We start from the raw sequence: 20594 nt of genomic DNA, 5'->3' as shown, positions 1-20594 counted from the left end.
CTCCCCCTCTTCGGGACATCGCTGCCTTTCTTTCCTCTGGTCGGTCGCCTCTCGGCCTCCGTCATCGAGGGAGATGAAGTCAGCGCGGCCAGGCAAAAAGCAGCCCCCGCCTTGACCACATCTGATGAGCTGCTGGTGTTTTTCTTGGATGGACGGAGCTGATAACTAGTGAAAGGGGGTCACTGAAATGTCTTTGAAAGACTCGAGCGCTCTTTGCTATCGGCCCGGTCACGGGGCGCGGGAGCATCGTCCCAGCAGCTCTGGGCCCATGAAGGAGGCTGCAGTCACTGGGCTCCTCCGTAAGACTCCCCAGGAGCCCGTCACGGCCTGCGGGTTCGATGATGCTCTGTCTTTAGGTTTTCGTGTTATCCCTGCTCCTTTCAGCGACACGGGAGCAACGAGGGTGTTCATACAACCATCAAAAACGAGGGTTGAAGGGAGCTCAGGACGTCACATGTAGTCCAACCCCTGCTCCAAGCTGGACCAGCCCCAGCTACGTCATCCCAGCCAAGGCTTTGTCTACCCGCGTCTTCAACACCTCCAAGGATGGAGACTGCACCACCTCTCTGAGGAGCCTGTTCAGTGCTTCAACACCCTCCTCGTGATAATTTTTCCTAATATCCAACCTCAACTTCCCTTGCTGCAGCCTGAGCCCATTGCTCCTTGTCCTGCCATCTGCCCGCACTGAGACCAGCCCAGCTCCATCCTCTTTGCAGCCCCCCTGCAGGGAGGTGGAGGCTGCTATTCAATCCCCCTCAGTCTTCCCTTCTGCAGACTCAATCAGCCCAGTTCCCTCAGTCTCTCCTCACCAGTCCTGTCCCCCGGACCCACAACCATTTTCATTGCCCTCCACTGGACTCTCTCCAATGTGTCCACATCCTTTCTGCAGTGGGGCCCACAGCTGGACACAGGACTCCAGATGTGGCCTCCCCAGTGCTGAACAGAGGGGAGCAATCACGTCCCTTGATCTGCTGGCAGCACTCCTACCGATGCAGCCCAGGATGCTGTTCGCCTTCTTGGCACCAAGGGCGCACTGCTGACTCCTGCCCAGCTTCTTGTCCCATCTTCTGTCACCATCTTCCCTCGATCTGATGTTGTGCCATAGGGGGGTTGTGCAGCCGGACGCGGGGGCTCATCCGATGTGACCTCGGTGAAGCAGCACGCTGCACCCGCAGGGAGTCCCTAGTCGCTGTGGCGTGGCACTGAACAGCCGTCGGCTCTCACCGGCACGGTGGCTGTCACGCGCTGTGATAGTCTGAACCTGGGGAGGAGGCCGGGTGGGTTTGCACCTTATGCACTTGCTAAATCAGAGTTGCACAAGTTTCTGTAAGCGGCAGCTCACTCCCTCAGGTGCTAACACGGAGCTTAGGGGTCTTGAAACAGTCTCCGTGTCCTGTCTCCTCCGACGGCAGGAAACCATGCGATGTGTTTCTCTACAAAGGGCTGTGTTACCTCCCAGGCACGAAGCACCCCCACCATTCAGCCCCCAACCACGGTGCCATGGAAGAGCACACGAGGGACTGAGGGTACCGGCCATGTCCAGGGTCCTGCAATGGCAGGTAACTGGTTACAAAGATTCATAGATGATTCATAGATTCATAGATGTTAGGGTTGGAAGGGACCTCAATAGATCATCGAGTCCGACCCCCTGCACAGGCAGGAAAGAGTGCTGGGTCTAGATGACCCCAGCTAGATGCTCATCTAACCTCCTCTTGAAGACCCCCAGGGTAGGGGAGAGCACCACCTCCCTTGGGAGCCCGTTCCAGACCTTGGCCACTCGAACTGGGAAGAAGTTCTTCCTAATGTCTAGTCTAAATCTGCTCTCTGCTAGCTTGTGGCCATTGTTTCTTGTAACCCCCGGGGGCGCCTTGGTGAATAAATACTCACCAATCCCCTTCTGTGCCCCCATTACGAACTTATAGGCAGCCACAAGGTCGCCTCTCAACCTTCTCTTGCGGAGGCTGAAAAGGTCCAGTTTCTCTAGTCTCTCCTCGTAGGGCTTGGTCTGCAGGCCCTTGACCATACGAGTGGCCCTTCTCTGGACCCTCTCCAGGTTATCCGCATCCTTCTTGAAGTGTGGCACCCAGAATTGCACGCAGTACTCCAACTGCGGTCTGACCAGCGCCCGATAGAGGGGAAGTATCACCTCCCTGGACCTATTCGTCATGCATCTGCTGATGCACGATAAAGTGCCATTGGCTTTTCTGATGGCTTCGTCACACTGCCGGCTCATGTTCATCTTGGAGTCCACTAGGACTCCGAGATCCCTTTCCACCTCCGTGCCACCCAGCAGGTCATTCCCTAGGCTGTAGGTGTGCTGGACATTTTTCCTCCCGAGGTGCAGCACTTTGCATTTCTCCTTGTTGAACTGCATCCTGTTGTTTTCTGCCCACTTGTGCAACCTGGCCAGGTCTGCCTGCAGCTGTTCCCTGCCCTCCGGCGTGTCCACTTCTCCCCATAGCTTTGTGTCATCTGCAAACTTGGACAGAGTACATTTGACTCCCTCGTCCAAGTCACTGATGAAGACATTAAAGAGTATCGGGCCAAGGACCGAGCCCTGCGGGACCCCACTGCCCACACCCTTCCAGGTCGAAACCGACCCATTCACTACGACTCTGGGTGCGACCCTCTAGCCAATTCACGAAACGTGCCTCAGTGCTCCTAGGAAGTGCGATGGAGAAGGCCAAAGATCCCATGGCTTGGATCTGCCTTGGCTCAGACTGATCATCACACAGGGGGTCAGGAAGGGATCTCCCCCCCAGCACAGACTGGGGGTTGCCGGCCCCTGCCCGGGGTGTCCGGTCTAGGGGTGATCCTGCTTGGGGCAGGGGTTGCACCGGAGGGACTCCTGAGGCCACTGCTCTTCTACACGTCTGGGTCCAAGTTGCACCCTGCTGCCTTTGCAACAGGACGCGCAGAAGAGGTCCAGCAGGCCGGTTTGGCACGGGTCCCGCTGAGCCTGTGGAGCGGTCTCATCTGTCCCCTCCTGGGCTGACAGAGGCAGTGTTCACCCCCGTCCCTTCACACTCAGGGTGCAGCCCCCCTTGGCCTCACCATTGGTGATGTGAGTGTGTGATAGCGCACAACATCTCTCTAGGGATGTGTAAGGTAACAGCCTTCCACTGCTGCTAGGGGCTTCCTTAGCGCCCGGGGCCCAGGTCGGGGTGGAAGGAGTGGGTGCACTGCCTTGCTAGAAGGACCCCTGCTACGGGCAGGCCAGGGCTGCCCAGCCGCAGACACGAAGGCCAGGAGCTACCGTAACCCCTGGCAAAGCTTCACTTTTCTCTGTTTCGATGCTCGGGGAACAGCAGGGAAATGAGGAGGCGAATCGTAAGCTACGGCAGGTGCCCAGGTGAGCCGTATGCAGCCCACGGGCTGTGTATCGTGCACCCCTAACCTGGAGAGCGAAGGACCGCCGGAAAAGGTTGGCTCTTCCTCCGCTGTCTTCCGACAGGAGTGACGAGCTGTCGTAGAGAAAGCTGGGCCGCAGGAGGGTGCTTCTGCAGCTGGGTAGTCTGGCTCGGCCGCTGGTGGGGGACCTGTGTCTTTCCAGCTTTTATTTCATCCCCTGATGGGAGGCGGCGGAGGCTCTGGGCAGACGTAACATGTGTAGCGCGATGCAACGCCCTTGCAGTGCTCCGAGGGCGGAGCGGGCAGGCGCACGTGCGGTAGGAAGCAGGAGCTGCCCCGTAGCACCGCACTTCATACGTGGGCCCCCTTCTTCCGAGGGGGTCGGGAGCAAGGGGAGGTGCGGCAGGAGTCCCCGGGAGCCGCCCCGCCTCCAGCATCGTGGCCCCGGGGAGCGGGGCCGGCGGGCTGGGCAACGCTGGCTGGAGAGCACTTGCAGGCGACGGGGCCACGGATGCACAAAGGGGGGAGGGGGCTCCACGTGGGCCCCAAGCCAAGGCTTCGCTGCCGCGGCGTGACCTATATCTGGTGGGCTGCTAAGTGGCTCCCCGCGGCTCTGCCTGGGAGCCAGCAGTGCGGCCGCGCGGAGGGGGCTGGGGCGGGAGAGCTCGTCTTTGCTGCTCTTCCACCCGGGGTACCCTGAGCATCTTGCCTGACCCCCTCCCCGCCCCCAAGGACCCTTCCCCTGGCCTGCTCCCTGCATTGGGGTCAGGGTCCCCCCCTCTCCGCACTGCTTTTCCTGCACATTAAATAATAATCCCAGCGCCGGAGAGGAGCGGGTGAGCCGAGCTGCTGCACACGAGGCGTCTCAAGGGCCCCCCGCCAGACGCCTGCTCCGCTTGCTCCGTGTTAACCACCCCCAGGCCCCAGCCAGGCCCAGCACGGTCTAGGCACCACGTGGGGGTGAGCAAGGAGCCCCCTCGCTTGTGCCCCAGCCCCCTGCATCCCTCCAAGCCTGGAGCCGAGCGGTCCCAGAGCCCCTCCCTGCTCAGGGGCTGCTGCTCAGGACCCGAGCTGAGACCCCACCACCTCGCGCCGCCTGCCCTGCCCACACCGCTCCGACCCGGCCGCCTGGCTCCTGGCATCAGCGGCTTCTGGGTCCCCCCTCGAGGCTCACCGCTGGCCGTGGCAGTGCGGGCCATGGCAGTGTCTGGAGGATTAATTTTTAACGAGGAGCGGTGGTGCTGTGCAGGGGGGCTGTCTGGCCCTGTTCGTGCTCTGCGTCCCTAATTGCCCACCACCCCCACCCCGCTCCTGGGCCAGCTGCTAATTAGCAGCATCGTCTGCCCCTGGCCGTGTGAGCCGTGCAGGTGGATGTGGACACGGGAGGGCGTCCCGGGGCGGGGAGCAGGCCCTGGCTGATAGGTGAGGGGTGGCTTATCCTGGGCCTTCCCAGGGAGGATGTTGGGGGGCCAAGACCCCCAGCTGGAGGGGGGCGGGTAACACCCCCGCTGCTCTGTGCATCTCTGGCCGTGGGGCAGAAGGTGACAACGAGGAGCCCCTGGGAGAGGAGCTGCCCAAGATCTCTCCCCTGCACGCACACATGCACACACACTCACACACGTACGTGTGTATATGCACCCCCCTGCCAGGCATGTCACCGGCCACCCCCGCGGGGACACCTATGTGAAGCCCCCTCCTCGGCGGGGGGGAAGGGGAGGATGGTGGCCATGCGGCTGTGCCAGGGAGAGCCCACGGGCCGCGTGCCCTATTTCCCCGTGACACACTGACACACCTAGACGGCAGCAGACGCACGCTCCGTCACGGAGGCGCCGAGGGAGAAGGGGATGTGGGGCGAGATGGCGCTCGCTGAGCCATGGCGATGCACAGCATGCAGGCAGGGCTCCTGCAGAGCCACATGCACACACACACACACACACACACACACACACACGCATGCATGCACACACAAATTGTGCTTACACACACACACAGATGATGCTTACACTCACACACACAGGGCTCCTACAGAGGTGCATTCACATACACACACCCGTGCACATGTATAGTGCTTACACGGTGCCACGCTGATGCACATAAAGCACTCTCATTACTAGTGACACACACATGCAGCACTCAGGCAGAACCACACTGATGCACTTGCACATAGGTCAGGTTCACACTGATACACACGCACAGAAAATGCTTGCACAGAGCTATGTGACTACCCACACAGACGATGCTCACATATGGACATATACACACATGCACACACAAATAATGCTTACACTCACACAGACACACATTGCTCACATAATCATACTCTCATGTACACACACCTATGCACACATGCACACACACATTGCTCGCACAGAGCCACACTCACATACACACAGCCATGCACACACAGTGTCTCCTTCCTGCTCCCCAGGGCTCAGGGCAGAGGACCCCGCTCAGAGAGGGGCCTTTCCTCGCCCAGCGGCAGAGTGCCGCCGGCATGCAGAGGTCCCTGGTCTGGCCCACGCCCTGCAGGTATAACGAATCCTGCTAATTGCACTCGCTTTGGCTCCGGGGTGAGCGGGGGAGAGGTGCCAGCGGGCAGCTGCAGTCAGGCCATGGGGAGGCAAGTGGGCAGGTGTCTTCAGGGAGCAGGCGTGGGCAAGGTGATGCCCCCCAGGAGACACAGCAAGGGGCCAGCTTGTCTGGCTCCAGTGCCCCCCCCCAGGTGCAGGGGCTGCGGAGGAGGCAGGGGCAGGGGCAGGGGGAACCTCCCCCTCAGACCCCCATGCCTCCCAGCCTGTGCAAGGTGCCCTGGCCAGCGGCACTGCACAGGGGTCCGGCAGCACGGGCAGGGGGTGCAAAGGGGGCAGAGTGCATGGGGGAGGGCCGTACGGGGGGGCACAGGGGTGTCATTTGTCTGGCGGGGCTCGTCTGGCGCAGGGCGTTTCTGTGGACGCAGTGAGTCACTTCCCGTTCATCCCCTGCTCCCGGGCTCCGGTGCCGTCCTTCCCACCAGCCCCCCCAGGAAAGCCCCCTCCCCAGACCATTCGGGGCCTGCGGAAGGAAGGAGATGGAGGGAAGCTGAGACCACGGCACAAGCTTGGCCCTAGCGAGATCTGCGAGCATCTTGCCTGTCCCTGCGACTCAGTTTCCCCACCCACAAAGCAACCCCCGGCATCAGGCCTGGCCGCCTGCGGGGTGCTCGCTCAGCATGGAGAGCGTGCCCCCCCCCGGCCCCGTGGGACAGACAGGCCACGCGCCCCGTGCCCCCCTGTCCGGCAGCTGCCCGGCATCCGGCTGTGCCCCCCGAGCTCAGCAGCTGCGCGGAAGGAAGCAGGATGAGAAGGCGCCTGGCCCCGCGCCAGCGCCTCCGGGCCGTGTCCCCAGCGGGCCTGAGGCTGACGCACAACGGGACATTGTTCCCCAGCCCCCCCGCGGGGAGCAGAGGCCTGGCCGGCGTGCCCGCCGGGGGGGGGGAAGCAAGGGCCGCGTGGGAGCACACCGCGGATTCCCCCCACCCTGCTCAGCAGAGAGCACGGCCCCGATCCTGGCCCTGCACTCTGCGCTGGGGCCGCTGTGGGCTGCGACAGGCCCGAGGATGCCCCACGGCATGGAGGAGCCACGACCCTGCAGCTGCGTCCTGGCCGCTGCAGCCTCGGCACCGGGACATCCAGGGGGACCGGGGCGTCCGCCCTCCACACCCACCGCCCCACGGTCCACAGCTGCCCGTGGAGACGGGACTTGGGGTTAATGCCCCCAGGTCTGCTTCTGCATCCCAGCCCCGTGGGCCCTGACGGCCCTCGCTGCTACCAGCTGCCTCCCCCTGCACCAAGGGTCCCGCCGTGCTCTGCTGCCAGGGCACTGCCCCTGCTGCCCCGTGCTGGCCTCGGGCAGCAAGGCCGGTGAGCCCCCGCAAGCTCACTGCAGCGTCGTGCATGCACCCAGCTAAGCAATGCAGTCGCAACGAACTGGGTCCGGTCATCGCCCCGTGCGGGCTTTGCACGGGGTCTTAGCCCCGCGGCCTGGCCCGTATGCCACTGAGCTGATCCCATCTCTGCCTCTCTGCCCTTCCCCATGTGGGCGCTCGTCTCCCCTCCCTATGGCTGCTTGTACGCGGCTCCTGTGTTCCACTCCAGAGGTGGCCGCATTTTGCAGATGTGCAGCACAATGCTGGGCCTCTTTGCTGCACCACGGGGCCCTCCCATGACCCTTCTCCCCCGTGGGGCAGCGAGAGGTGGACTCGAGGGGGCACGGCGACGGATCCTCTCGTAATGGGCTCTTGGGGCCCCGTTCCCTGCCCCGGCCCCTCCGTTTCTCGCTGGCTTTGCCCTCCGGCAGCTGTGCTGCGAGGCTGCTAAGGACAGTGCACGGGTGCCCCTGGGCTACAGCCCTGGTGCCGTTCAGGGGCCCTGCGTCTCAGGTGGGCGGCCGGTTCATTACTGGGGAGTCTCTCGTTCGTTCCCTGTGCTTTTAAGACTCCCTCCCGGGGCTGGTCGTGCCAAGCCGTCACGTCAGCAGAGAAGGGTCCGTCCCAAGTTATCCGTGGCCCTCGGGGTGGCAGGCAGCGTGCTTAGTGTCCTGGTTTGCAGGTCTTGGGCCGCTCCTCGGGGACAGACCTAAGGCAGGAGGTGATTAGCAAGCCAGGCTGGAGCAGGACCCCGGGGAAACACCCCAGGCTGGCCCATGGCCAGAGCCAGTGACAGATGCGTCAGGCCTCGTTCGCCCTGGAGCAGCGGTCTTCAACCTTCTCATACTCGAGGTCCTGCTCGTTAGACTCCAGCCCCTTCGGCAAACGCCAGCTCTTCGTTGTCCCTTGTTTTTTGACCGTGGACAAATCCCAGAGCGATTCTTCTGTTGCAAAGAAAGGAGAAAGCCCCGGTAGTGCCACCCGTGCGCTGCCGTGGCTGTGCCGTAACGCACCTAATTACCCTTTCCCACTGGGCCCCTGTGTCACGGTGGTGTCCACGGGTCCCAGACCCCGTGGTCCTGGGCCACATCCAGCCCTGGACAGATGGAGAGGAAATGATTTCTGTGAGGCCCAGAGAGTCCCGGGCTCTGGTCACAGGATCCCAGGGCAGGAAGGGACCGCAAGGGGCATCGGGTCCAGCCCCCGCACCAAGGCTGGCGGCTGCTCCTATCCCAGCCCCGTGTAGTGCTTCTCCAGGCTCCATTTGGGACCCGCCGGGAGGGAGGCGCCAGCCCCGCGTGGGGCAAGCTCTCGCTGCCTCGCTGCCTGCACACCCGGGGCCTTTCCCCCCAGATCTCGTCTACATCTCTTTTGCCCCCGTTTGAACCCATTGCTCCACGTCCTTTAGATTCATAGATTTCCTCTGCCTCAGCCCAGCAGCGACTGGCTCGCTTCGGCTGCGGTCCTCAAAGCCAGCGGCTGGTTTCAAAGCCCTCTCGGGACCGCGCTGCACACGGGGCCCAGCACCCAGGACTGCAGCGGACCTCGGTGGGGCCGGAGGATGGTGATGAGGCCCAAGTGCTCCGAGGCATTGAGGGTCTCGGTTCCCACAGGCATCCCAAATCCAAGGCCACTTCTGAGCGCTTTGGGAGGGGCTTTCGACTGCATCCACGGGACTGTCCTGCCCTGTAGCCTGGCAGAAGGACATGAACTTGTTGTCACTTAGGCACTTTTAAAACCACCCCAGGCCTTTACCCCTCCGTGCCTCAGTTTCCCCTATGTGGACATTTGTGTGACAGAGACAGGGAGTGGGGCGGTGCTGGGAGGGCTCCTGGGGAGAGGTTGGTAGAGCACTTTGCAGCTGGAAAGAGCTGGAGGATGGTGACGCCTCATTCCAGGTCCCAGCTGACCGGTCCGTGCCGGCGAGCCGGTGCTGGGGACCACCACTGCCCCTTCGGACAGTTGGCGTGGTGCGAGCCGTGGATCTGGTCAGTGCCTGCGCACTGTGCCCATCGCAGTCACAGCAGTGACTCCAGCGAACGTCAGCATGCCCCAGCTGGCATTCGGCTGCCCTGGGTGCTGCTTGTCGTGGTGCCATGATAGCAGTACGGCTCAGTGTGGGCTGCTCGGGGCATGGGGGAAATACCTGGGGCTTGGCCCTTGCTGTCGTGCCCAAGCCAGCTGGCCTAGTCTGGGGATGTCTGCAGGAGCTGCAATGGCTGCAAGCAGACAGGCCCAGACCGTGATTGCTCCTTTGCAGCTGGGCAGCGGGGCAGGTCAGGCTGGCATACCTGCTGAGGTCTTCCCCGCTGCTTGCTCTGAGAGCCGGCCTGGCTCCTGGCCCTCTGCTCCTTCCCCATGCGCACGTGTCTGGGAGGCGGTCTGACTCCCCCAGCACCTTTCTTCCCCAGGCGATGGAGAGCAAGCTGCTCATCGGAGGGAGGAACATCATGGACCACACCAACGAGCAGCAGAAGATGCTGGAGCTGAAGAGGCAGGAGATAGCAGAGCAGGTAAAGGCTCAACTTCATGGGTGGCTTAAGTGGACTGGCACCAGGTCAGGGTCCCCAAAGACTGATGCTGACCTTGTCCTGGGTGTCAGCAACTGTCTGTCCAGTAGGCCGGAGCCAGCTCTGGATGGACAGACAGACATCGCATGTTTATATCATGTTTCGCAGACAGACCAGACAAATACCGTATGGTTATATGATGTTTCACAGAGAGACATCGCATGTTTATCTGATGTACCAGGCAGACATTGCGTGTTTATAGGATGTGTCACAGACAGCCCAGACAGACATCGCATGTTTATAGGATGTGTCACGGACAGACCAGACAGACGGTGCATGTTTATAGGATGTGTCACAGACAGACCAGACAGACGGTGCATGTTTATAGGATGTTTTGCAGACAGGCCAGACAGACAGTGCATGTTTATAGGATGTGTCGCAGACAGACCAGACAGACAGTGCATGTTTATAGGATGTTTTGCAGACAGGCCAGACAGACGGTGCATGTTTATAGGATGTGTCACAGACAGACCAGACAGACAGTGCATGTTTATAGGATGTGTCGCAGACAGACCAGACAGACAGTGCATGTTTATAGGATGTGTCACAGACAGACCAGACAGACAGTGCATGTTTATAGGATGTGTCGCAGACAGACCAGACAGACAGTGCATGTTTATAGGATGTTTTGCAGACAGGCCAGACAGACGGTGCATGTTTATAGGATGTCGCAGACAGACCAGACAGACAGTGCATGTTTATAGGATGTGTTGCAGACAGGCCAGACAGACGGTGCATGTTTATAGGATGTGTCGCAGACAGACCAGACAGACGGTGCATGTTTATAGGATGTCACAGACAGACCAGACAGACGGTGCATGTTTATAAGATGTGTTGCAGACAGACCAGACAGACAGTGCATGTTTATAGGATGTTTTGCAGACAGGCCAGACAGACGGTGCATGTTTATAGGATGTGTCACAGACAGACCAGACAGACATCACATGTTTATAAGATGTGTTGCAGACAGACCAGACAGACAGTGCATGTTTATAGGATGTTTTGCAGACAGGCCAGACAGACGGTGCATGTTTATAGGATGTGTCACGGACAGACCAGACAGACATCACATGTTTATAAGATGTGTTGCAGACAGACCAGACAGACGGTGCATGTTTATAGGATGTGTCGCAGACAGACCAGACAGACATCGCATGTTTATAGGATGTGTCGCAGACAGGCCAGACAGACAGTGCATGTTTATAGGATATTTTGTAGACAGACCAGACAGACAGTGCATGTTTATAAGATGTGTTGCAGACAGACCAGACAGACATCGCATGTTTATAGGATGTGTCGCAGACAGACCAGACAGACAGTGCATGTTTATAGGATGTGTTGCAGACAGGCCAGACAGACGGTGCATGTTTATAGGATGTGTCGCAGACAGACCAGACAGACGGTGCATGTTTATAGGATGTCACAGACAGACCAGACAGACGGTGCATGTTTATAAGATGTGTTGCAGACAGACCAGACAGACAGTGCATGTTTATAGGATGTTTTGCAGACAGGCCAGACAGACGGTGCATGTTTATAGGATGTGTCACAGACAGACCAGACAGACATCACATGTTTATAAGATGTGTTGCAGACAGACCAGACAGACAGTGCATGTTTATAGGATGTTTTGCAGACAGGCCAGACAGACGGTGCATGTTTATAGGATGTGTCACGGACAGACCAGACAGACATCACATGTTTATAAGATGTGTTGCAGACAGACCAGACAGACGGTGCATGTTTATAGGATGTGTCGCAGACAGACCAGACAGACATCGCATGTTTATAGGATGTGTCGCAGACAGGCCAGACAGACAGTGCATGTTTATAGGATATTTTGTAGACAGACCAGACAGACAGTGCATGTTTATAAGATGTGTTGCAGACAGACCAGACAGACATCGCATGTTTATAGGATGTGTTGCAGACAGACCAGACAGACAGTGCATGTTTATAGGATATTTTGTAGACAGACCAGACAGACGGTGCATGTTTATAGGATGTGTCGCAGACAGACCAGACAGACGGTGCATGTTTATAAGATGTGTTGCAGACAGGCCAGACAGACGGTGCATGTTTATAGGATGTTTTGCAGACAGGCCAGACAGACGGTGCATGTTTATAGGATGTGTCGCAGACAGACCAGACAGACAGTGCATGTTTATAGGATGTGTTGCAGACAGGCCAGACAGACGGTGCATGTTTATAGGATGTCACAGACAGACCAGACAGACGGTGCATGTTTATAAGATGTGTTGCAGACAGACCAGACAGACAGTGCATGTTTATAGGATGTGTTGCAGACAGGCCAGACAGACGGTGCATGTTTATAGGATGTCACAGACAGACCAGACAGACGGTGCATGTTTATAAGATGTGTTGCAGACAGACCAGACAGACAGTGCATGTTTATAGGATGTTTTGCAGACAGGCCAGACAGACGGTGCATGTTTATAGGATGTGTCACAGACAGACCAGACAGACATCACATGTTTATAAGATGTGTTGCAGACAGACCAGACAGACGGTGCATGTTTATAAGATGTGTTGCAGACAGACCAGACAGACATCACATGTTTATAAGATGTGTTGCAGACAGACCAGACAGACGGTGCATGTTTATAAGATGTGTTGCAGACAGACCAGACAGACATCGCATGTTTATAGGATGTGTCGCAGACAGGCCAGACAGACGGTGCATGTTTATAAGATGTGTTGCAGACAGACCAGACAGACATCACATGTTTATAAGATGTGTTGCAGACAGACCAGACAGACGGTGCATGTTTATAGGATGTGTCACAGACAGACCAGACAGACATCACATGTTTATAAGATGTGTTGCAGACAGACCAGACAGACGGTGCATGTTTATAAGATGTGTTGCAGACAGACCAGACAGACATCGCATGTTTATAGGATGTGTCGCAGACAGACCAGACAGATGGTGCATGTTTATAGGATGTTTTGCAGACAGACCAGACAGACATTGCATGTTTATAGGATATTTTGTAGACAGACCAGACAGATAGTGCATGTTTATCTGATGTACCAGACAGACCAGACAGACAGTGCATGTTTCTAGGATGTGTCACAGATTCTCGGTGCCTTTGACAACAGATGCAGCTCTGAATCCCTGAGTGATGTATTTAGGTAGCCCGTTAGAAAAGGAGTTGCCAAACTCAGTCCAACTCCCCTTGGACTTTGCCCCAATCCTGCAGTGACGGGCCCGCTGCAAAGCCCCTGTGACAAGACAGGGTGGACTTCAGCCCAGAGGAGAGAGCCGTGTCCTGCTGGAGTGCAGCCCCGTCCATGTTGCCCTGGGACATGCTTGCAGGGATGGGCAGACTGGACACCCCTATAGGGATGGCGTCTCCATACGAGGGATGTGAGTCTAGTTAATCCCAGCGTAGCCAGGCTGCTGGGGGTTCCCTGGGCTGCAGAGACCACATCCAGATAAACCAAGTCTCTGACACTGAGGAGCTGCCGGTTGTGGCAGTGGTTGCTACATTTGGGATGTTGCCCCCCAAAAGAAGGCCAGCAGTGCACATCAGATGACAGCTTTCATTCACTGCAGACCTGGGCGCAAGTCAAACCGGCCATGGAGAAACACGGGCTCCACATCCGATTTCCCCAGGGGTGAGAGAGACAACCCCATGGCTGTTTAGTCCTCCACGCTTTGCCTGCTGGGTTCCTCAGCTGGGCTGCCTTGCTCCGGTCCCTCCTGGCTTAGCCGCGCTTTGGGTTTTTCCTGCTGCAGAAGCGTCGGGAGCGGGAAATGCAGCAGGAGATGCTGCTGCGGGACGAGGAGACCATGGAGCTGCGGGAGACCTACACGTCCCTGCAGCAGGAAGTGGAGATCAAAACCAAAAAGCTGAAGAAGGTGAGGGGCGTGTGGAGGGGTGTCAATGGCATTTCCAGGTGCGTCTGCAGCTGGCCTTTGCCAAAGTGGGTGGGAAGGCTGCATGGGCGTGGGGTCATTGTGCTTCCTGCCGGCTAAGCATTTGCAGGATGTGTAGCAGCTCTTACTGTATCCTGGCTGCCACAGAGCCAGGACGTCAGCGCGCCGTTGCGGCACGATGCCACCGGCGTGCACGGTGCTGGGCTTGAGCCATTGTGTCCAGGGTCACCTCCGCGGCTCGTTCAGGTCCCTCAGTGCAGGAGCTGGTTGTGCTCGCGCTGCGGCTGGTCTGGATCCACACGATGCCGGCTGAGGCTCTCCCCCTGTTTCGGCAGAGGTGCGGCTCCTGGAAAGGGAGGCTGGGCAAGCTTGCCCTCGCTGCCTGGAAGACCCACTGAGGCACAGCAGGCTCCAGTGTGGCAGGGAGGGGACCTCGGGCCACATCCCCGCATCAGCCTTCATGGCCAGACATTAACAGAGTGTCTTGTTCTCGGTGTCCCAGCTGTACGCCAAGCTGCAGGCCGTGAAGGCGGAGATCCAGGACCAGCACGATGAGTACATCCGAGTGCGGCAGGACCTGGAGGAGGCCCAAAACGAGCAGACCCGGGAACTGAAGCTCAAGTAGGTGTCTCTTCCCCCTCCTGGGAGACACAACTCAACAAGCAGCTCCATCCTTTAGCCCAGCGGCACTCGGCCTCTTGGCCCCATGGGCCACAGGAGTGGCACAGGGCTGGTCTGGAGGCTGGATGGGATCGCCCCTGAGTGCTGGGATCAGGCCCAGGGCCCTGTGCTACATCCATCCAGTCCCACGTGCCAGGATCAGGTTCTTGGGCCTCGTGTCACCCCTGCCTGGCTCCATACACCAGGGCCGAGGCCCAAGCTAGCACGCAGGACTATGGGCTGTGGCCTTCCCTGCAGTTTGGTGGGACGCCCATGGACTGGATTACATGACGTGGAGACTGAATCTGGCTCATGGGCGAGGGGTTGGACACCCCTGCTCTAGTGCGGGGGTTTTCAACCTTTTCTAGATTCAAGGTCCCCCTCGTTAGTCTTCAGGCCCTCTCTCAGGTTTCACTTGTTTCTTGAGCAATTACACTAGAGCAATTCTTCTGTTGCAGAGAACTCAGAAAGATGCGCTTGGGCGAAATAGCTGTAATGCTACAGATCCCTGGTTGAAATCTCTGGGTTGACCTTGTGAATGGTGTAGGTGTTTCTGTGTCTAACAGTGCTGCTAGTGCACAGCACCCTGTGCCACCCTTTGAAGGGTCTCACAGCACCCCAGGGCGTCGTGGCATCCTGGCTGAGGAGCCCTGCTCCAGTCAGTAGGAAGCTGGATGAGGTGGTCACGTCCTGCCGGGATAATGAAACACTTCCTCTTCCGTTGTAGGTAGGAGGGATGTTTAACCATCATTGTTAAATGCTTTAAAAGTGGCAGCAACAGGTCATTTGCACCTAGGAGTATTAAAAGAATTAGCCAAGGAACTCTCTGGACCATAAATGTTCATTTTTACCTATGCTGCCATTCGCAGGGGCCTGGCAGGAAGCTAATGTTTTTTCACATTTAAAAAGAGCAAATGCCATACTTTTTTTTGCATACAACATGCACCTTTTCCCCCAAAACCAGCTGCTGGAAATTGGATTCTGTGCACGGTAAAGCATTCTGGATTCTGTGAAAGGCGGTAAGAGCAATTTCTGCTGCTTACCAGGCAAAAGCAAACGTAAGATCTGCACATGGTTCCCAGGAAGCAGAGCAATAAGCAGCTCAACTCCCTGCTTCTGCTACGCAGTTACTTACTATGGGGAAAGTTGTTTTTGTCCTTTCAACAGCAAGATGCAGGTCTTATTCCAGGACGTGTTGTATGCAAGGAAATACAGTAATATGGTTTTATTGAATAACCACGCTTGCTGAGATCACAAGTTTGGCTGATGAAGGTAATCATGTTACTGTAACAGACTTAGGTTTCTGTAAGGCATCAGATACAGACCTACATGATAGTCTGGGAAATAAAGTTAGCACCCTAAAAAAGCAGCATAGCTCATCTTAACTGGACTAAACATTGGATTGGAAGCAATGGGAAATGGGGATTTATCTCCAAGGGGGTTTTTGACCGGGGTTTCAGCGCAGTCTCACCAGGAATGCCCTTGTCCCAAAGCTAGCTAGTGTCTCTACCAGTGATGTGGAAAAAATAGAAAATCATTACCGGTAAAACTTTCAGCTGGAAGTTGAAAAATAGCTGTGGGGACCAATTAGTTGTACAGACTGACGTGGATGATTTGGTAAGACAGGCCCATGCGAACAACGCATGTTTGAACAGAGACCATCGCACGGACGTGCCTCGAAGGTAGGTCACGTCGATCTGCTGGGAAACTGCATCCCAGCAGGCAAGGACACCGAAAGGGACTCGGGGGTCGTGGCAGGTACCTAGCGAGCACGGGCTTGCAGAGTGGGGCTGGAGCCAGCTAGAGCCAGGCAGACGTCCTCAGCCGAAGCTTTGTTCACTGAAAAACTGCAGATTCATTTGGACTGAAACAGGCATTTCTGCCGATCCCAGCTGACTGTTTTGGTTTGAAAAAAAACAGCTAACCGCCTAAAAAAAAGGTTGAGCCTGTCTCTTCTGGCATTTTCCAAATGCACTGTTTTTATTAGAGACGGTGTCTCGTTCCAGCCGTTGCTTTTATTTCCATAGATGGTGGAAGTGAAGAGACGCTTAAAAGCTCGACCCAAATCCAAAGCTTTTTGACTTTTCAATTGGTTGAAAAGTCTTGAAAAGTTCCCCTTTTGGGTCGACCCAAAGAGACCTCGTTCCTGGTTTTGGTGTGTGGCTAGCCGGGTGAGCACGCTGCCTGGGCGGGGGGATTCCCAGCGGGAACGGGGAGAGGGTCCGACCTCGGTGTGCAGCATTGGTGATCTGCAGCCTCTTTTTGGTGCCTGCATCTCAAAAGGATGTTGAACATTTGAGAGGGGAATGAGCCACAAGAAAGGTCTGAGGTGTGGGAAGCCTCTCCGACAGTCAGACGGCGTCACATGTATCGGCATCCCCACACTGGAAAATGGTGGCAGGGACACTTTAACTAAAGCTCGTTTCATGCCCCGACTGCCGTTTTTCAGCGCGGGGATGCTGATACACATGACACTCCGGGCACTTTAATTAATTCACTAATTAAAGTGCCCCCCGCCCTCCAGAGCACATCTAGAAATGCCCTTGAGCAGCTCAGTCCATGTGGTTTATCCAAGAGCAGCACAGAGGAGACGCAGCAATCGTAGAGGAGGAGGGCTGGCGGGGAGCTCCAGGGGTCACCTCTGGTCTGGGCCCTGGCCTGAGGCAGGATCCGCCCTGCCCAAATCATCCTCTACGAGCCAGCATCTAAACTCTTCATAAGACTACTGTAAACCGAGAGAGAGCACCAGACATAACACCCTAACCTGCCACAGCAAAAGCAGGGGCACCACGGCAGCCAACATCCTGCTTCTATAAAAGATTGTTAAAATCCACCCGAGAGACCCCAGGCAGAGGCTGTGCCCCCACTGCAGAGGAAGGGAAATCCCCCAGTCTGTACCAGTCTGACCAGGGTGGGGGGAGTTCCTTCCTGACCCCAAATACAGCATCGGTCTGACCCTGAGTGGAGGGATCAGACCCTCCAGCCAGGACCCTGCGGGGTTGGTGCCAGCAGGAGCACTGGCACAGCCCCGTCCCCGTCCCCATCCCCAGCCTGGGCTGCAGCCAGCACCCAGCGCCTCTGGGGGAGGCTTCAAAACCCCCTGACACACACATAGGGGCAGTTTTAAGAATAAGTTAGACAAACACTTGTCTAGGACAGTGCAATCAGGGCTGATCATGCCTTGAGCAAGGGTCTGGACTAGATGGACTCCTGAGGTCCCTTCCAGCCTGACGTTTCAAGGATTTTACAATTCAGTTGAGAACCAATGGTCCGAAGCTGGAGCTAGCAAAATTCAGACTAGAAATCAAACTCGGATGTTTCCAGCAAAAGTCGTCAGGTGCTCGCCAAGGGGCAGGGAGGGCTCTGTATCCCCTGGAGTCGTGCAATGAAGACAGACTCTCTGACGCGCATGCTGTAGTTCAGGCATCCTGGGACTGCTGGAGGCCCTGCTACACGGCAGAAGACTAGCAGAGTTGTGCTAGCTTCATTTAGCCGGCACGGGGGAGAGCAGACAAGGTTGCAGCCCAGGCTTCGGCAGGTGCTAGCAACCAGAGCAAGCCCCAGTTTGCACTTGGTTTCTGGCACATGGTGTCCCTCACAGCACTAGAATGAGGGGCCATGCACCGAGATCACCAGGGAGCTGGTTTGCAATGATGCGGAGGCCGTTCTCATTCCCCCAGCGAGTCATTAGCTCGTGCTTGGAGGCACTGTGTTACACAGTCCTGGGGAGGGAAGTCCCCGGCTCGGCAGGGGCAGGGGGATTGGCTAATAACAGGGTGCTAGGAATTGCTACGTGGCTTTTCCTCTGCTCCCACTGACGCTCTCACGCTGTGCCTTCCTCTCCCTGTTTCTTGCTCTGCCGCCCCGGTCCCATCTGCTCGCCCGGCTTGTTTTCACCTGCTCCCCTTCTCCTTTCCCCCGGCTCTCACATTCCCGTGTCCTGCTCTATCCACCCATCCTGCTCCCCTCCCTCTTCTTCGTCTCTACTTTACCTTTTCCCTATTCCCGCTATATTCTTCCATGTTTCTGCTGCCCGCTCACCCCCTGCCCGCTCCACTGTCCTCTGGCTGCTGTCACTCCCTCCCTTTCCCCCAGATACTTGATCATCGAGAACTTCATCCCCCCGGAGGAGAAGAACAAGATCATGAACCGCCTGTACTTTGAGTGCGAGGAGGACCAGTGGAAGTTCCAGCCGCTCGTGCCTGCCGGCGGGTACGGACACCGTTTGGGGACAGCGGTCTCGCTCCTGGGCTGAAGAGGGAAATAGCCTGCCCCTTGTGAAAGGCCGGCACGAGGTCCAGCCTTCCAGGAGCAAGGGGGAAGCAGGTGCCAAATCGTGACTTGGTGTCACGGCTCAGGCCCTGGCTTGTTGGCTTCTTACTCAAGGCTCTTAGTAGCTTTGTGATTTGGGCCTAAAGGGACAAGGTGAAGGGTGGGGAAAGGAACCAGCATCACAGGGACCAAGGCTATGAAATTCCGTGATGTGCCCAAGGTCACACAAGGGAGTTGGTGGGAGAAGTGGGATCACCTCTTATGCCTGCGAATCAGTGCTGACACCTCCCTCCCACCTCCTGTCCTTCCTCCTCTTCCACACCCTAAGCTAAGCCCCTCTCCAGCGATCCACCCCACCTCCATTCTCCGCATTCAGGTGCCCAAGCTTGGCGGTTGTGTTTCTTCACTCCTTTGCCCCCAGCGCTCCTTCAGGTCCTGAGGGTCAGCCCCTTATGGAGGCAGCTAAGCAGCTGTCAGTCTCTTCCTGCAGACAGGAGCTTTTGTGTCAACCACCTCTTTTCCTGCCCAGACTTTATAATCCCCGGGCGCTCTCTGGACCACAGAGAAGCGCTCCACGGGCCGCTCGGCCTAGAGATACCGGGCACAGGCTGATTTGCTGCAGCAGAGAGTGCACCATCCAGGCCTTCAAGACTAATCCCAGCTTCAAAAGGGCTGGAAGTCCGGTTCCCTATGGAAACGTGTCTACTTCCTCTCCAAATCTCTCTTCCCTCCATGCCTTTTAGCCCCCCACCGTAACACACAGCCTTCCTTCGTCCCATCCAGGGACTGGCAGGCGAGCTCCTCCACCTGTGAGCCTATTCCACAGACCGGCATGTTTGTTTCAGGGCCGAGGTCTTTGCTCGGACTGATTCAGTTCTAATTATCCCCCTCTGCCATTAGCCACAACCCTTCGAAATTTGGCAGACAGTCCATCTCCAGCCAGGGGTCGACACCCACTGCCCATGCAGACATTGCACTTGTTAAGGGCAGTCTATGAATGGGGCCAAACCCTGGAGGTCCCAGACCTCCCACTAAGAAGGATGACTCTCCCAGTAGCTTAGCAAACCCTGGGCATGAGACAGGGAGGACAGGACAGCATCAGCAGTCAGCATCCCCATAGAGGGGCCCCAGGGAGGCCTGTTCCATGTTTTGTCTCGTTTTATTTTTTTCTCCCTAAAAAATGTTTGCTTATTAAAAAAGTTTCCTCAGCAGCAGCAGCCAGATGAAGAAGAGGCCAACTTCTGCCGTGGGCTACAAGAGACCCATCAGCCAGTATGCACGGGTGGCCATGGCAATGGGATCCCACCCTAGGTACCGGGTGAGTGAGGGGAGGTGGATGAAGGTGGGCACTGGGTGGGCACCCCCAATCCTAACCTCTGCCGGCCACATTCACTAGCGGAGGTATCACGCTTGCTCCAACCCCATACATGCAGTGGATCCCACCTTACCCTGACCTGGGGAGTCCTTGCCATGCATGGTACACCACACCAAATAGACCTTGGGCTAGCACTGTGGGCACTAGCCCCTGTAGCCGCTAGGGCTGGCTGAGAAGAAAGTCTGCTGATACCCAGCTCTGTACGAGCCCTTGCCAAGCTGTCTGTGCAGTGAATCCCTGCCTGGGCTTTGTTTCTGTCCTGCTCTGCTGCAGGCTGAGAACATCATGTTTCTGGAGCTAGACCTGTCTCCGCCGGCCGTGTTTGAGTTTGAGCGGACCAGGGACCCCGGCGAGCAGGACCCGCGGGCTCTGCACCTCGAGAGGCTGATGCGCCTGGACAGCCTCCTGGAGCGGCCAGCGGCCTCCCGTGTCAGGAAGTCCAGGTCTTGGTGAGCACTTGCTGGGTTGAAACCTCCCTGACACTCTGATGTCAGCTAGGCACACGATGGGGGATATACGCTGGGAGGGGCAGGGGCCTCGGGACAGGAAGAGAGCAAC

At 57.3% G+C, this 20594-nt stretch overlaps 1 protein-coding gene and 1 long non-coding RNA gene across 4 annotated transcripts in view; one reads left to right on the top strand and one right to left on the bottom strand.

Annotated features, from left to right (window-relative positions):
* The window catches only part of LOC109285738 (uncharacterized), an 86328-nt gene that overhangs the window by 34977 nt on the left and 30757 nt on the right, over positions 1–20594 (bottom strand). The gene's annotated exons all lie outside the window — the stretch shown is intronic.
* KIF3C (kinesin family member 3C) overlaps positions 1–20594 on the top strand; it is a 36161-nt gene that overhangs the window by 9794 nt on the left and 5773 nt on the right. The window contains exons 2-7 of one of the 3 annotated variants that reach the window (XM_014610481.3): positions 9667–9768; positions 13589–13711; positions 14232–14350; positions 18485–18601; positions 19874–19979; positions 20310–20485. In XM_014610481.3, coding sequence (XP_014465967.1) covers positions 9667–9768; positions 13589–13711; positions 14232–14350; positions 18485–18601; positions 19874–19979; positions 20310–20485 — 743 coding nt within the window. Of the gene's footprint in view, positions 1–9666; positions 9769–13588; positions 13712–14231; positions 14351–18484; positions 18602–19861; positions 19980–20309; positions 20486–20594 lie in introns of all 3 variants that reach the window. The other 2 variants (XM_019497677.2, XM_019497676.2) reach the window with 2 other exon arrangements.

This window comes from Alligator mississippiensis, chromosome 1 (genome assembly GCF_030867095.1).
Source record: "Alligator mississippiensis isolate rAllMis1 chromosome 1, rAllMis1, whole genome shotgun sequence".
Taxonomy (NCBI): domain Eukaryota; kingdom Metazoa; phylum Chordata; order Crocodylia; family Alligatoridae; genus Alligator; species Alligator mississippiensis.
Note: the sequence above shows the minus strand (reverse complement) of the source record. Positions and strands in the feature narration are given on the sequence as shown.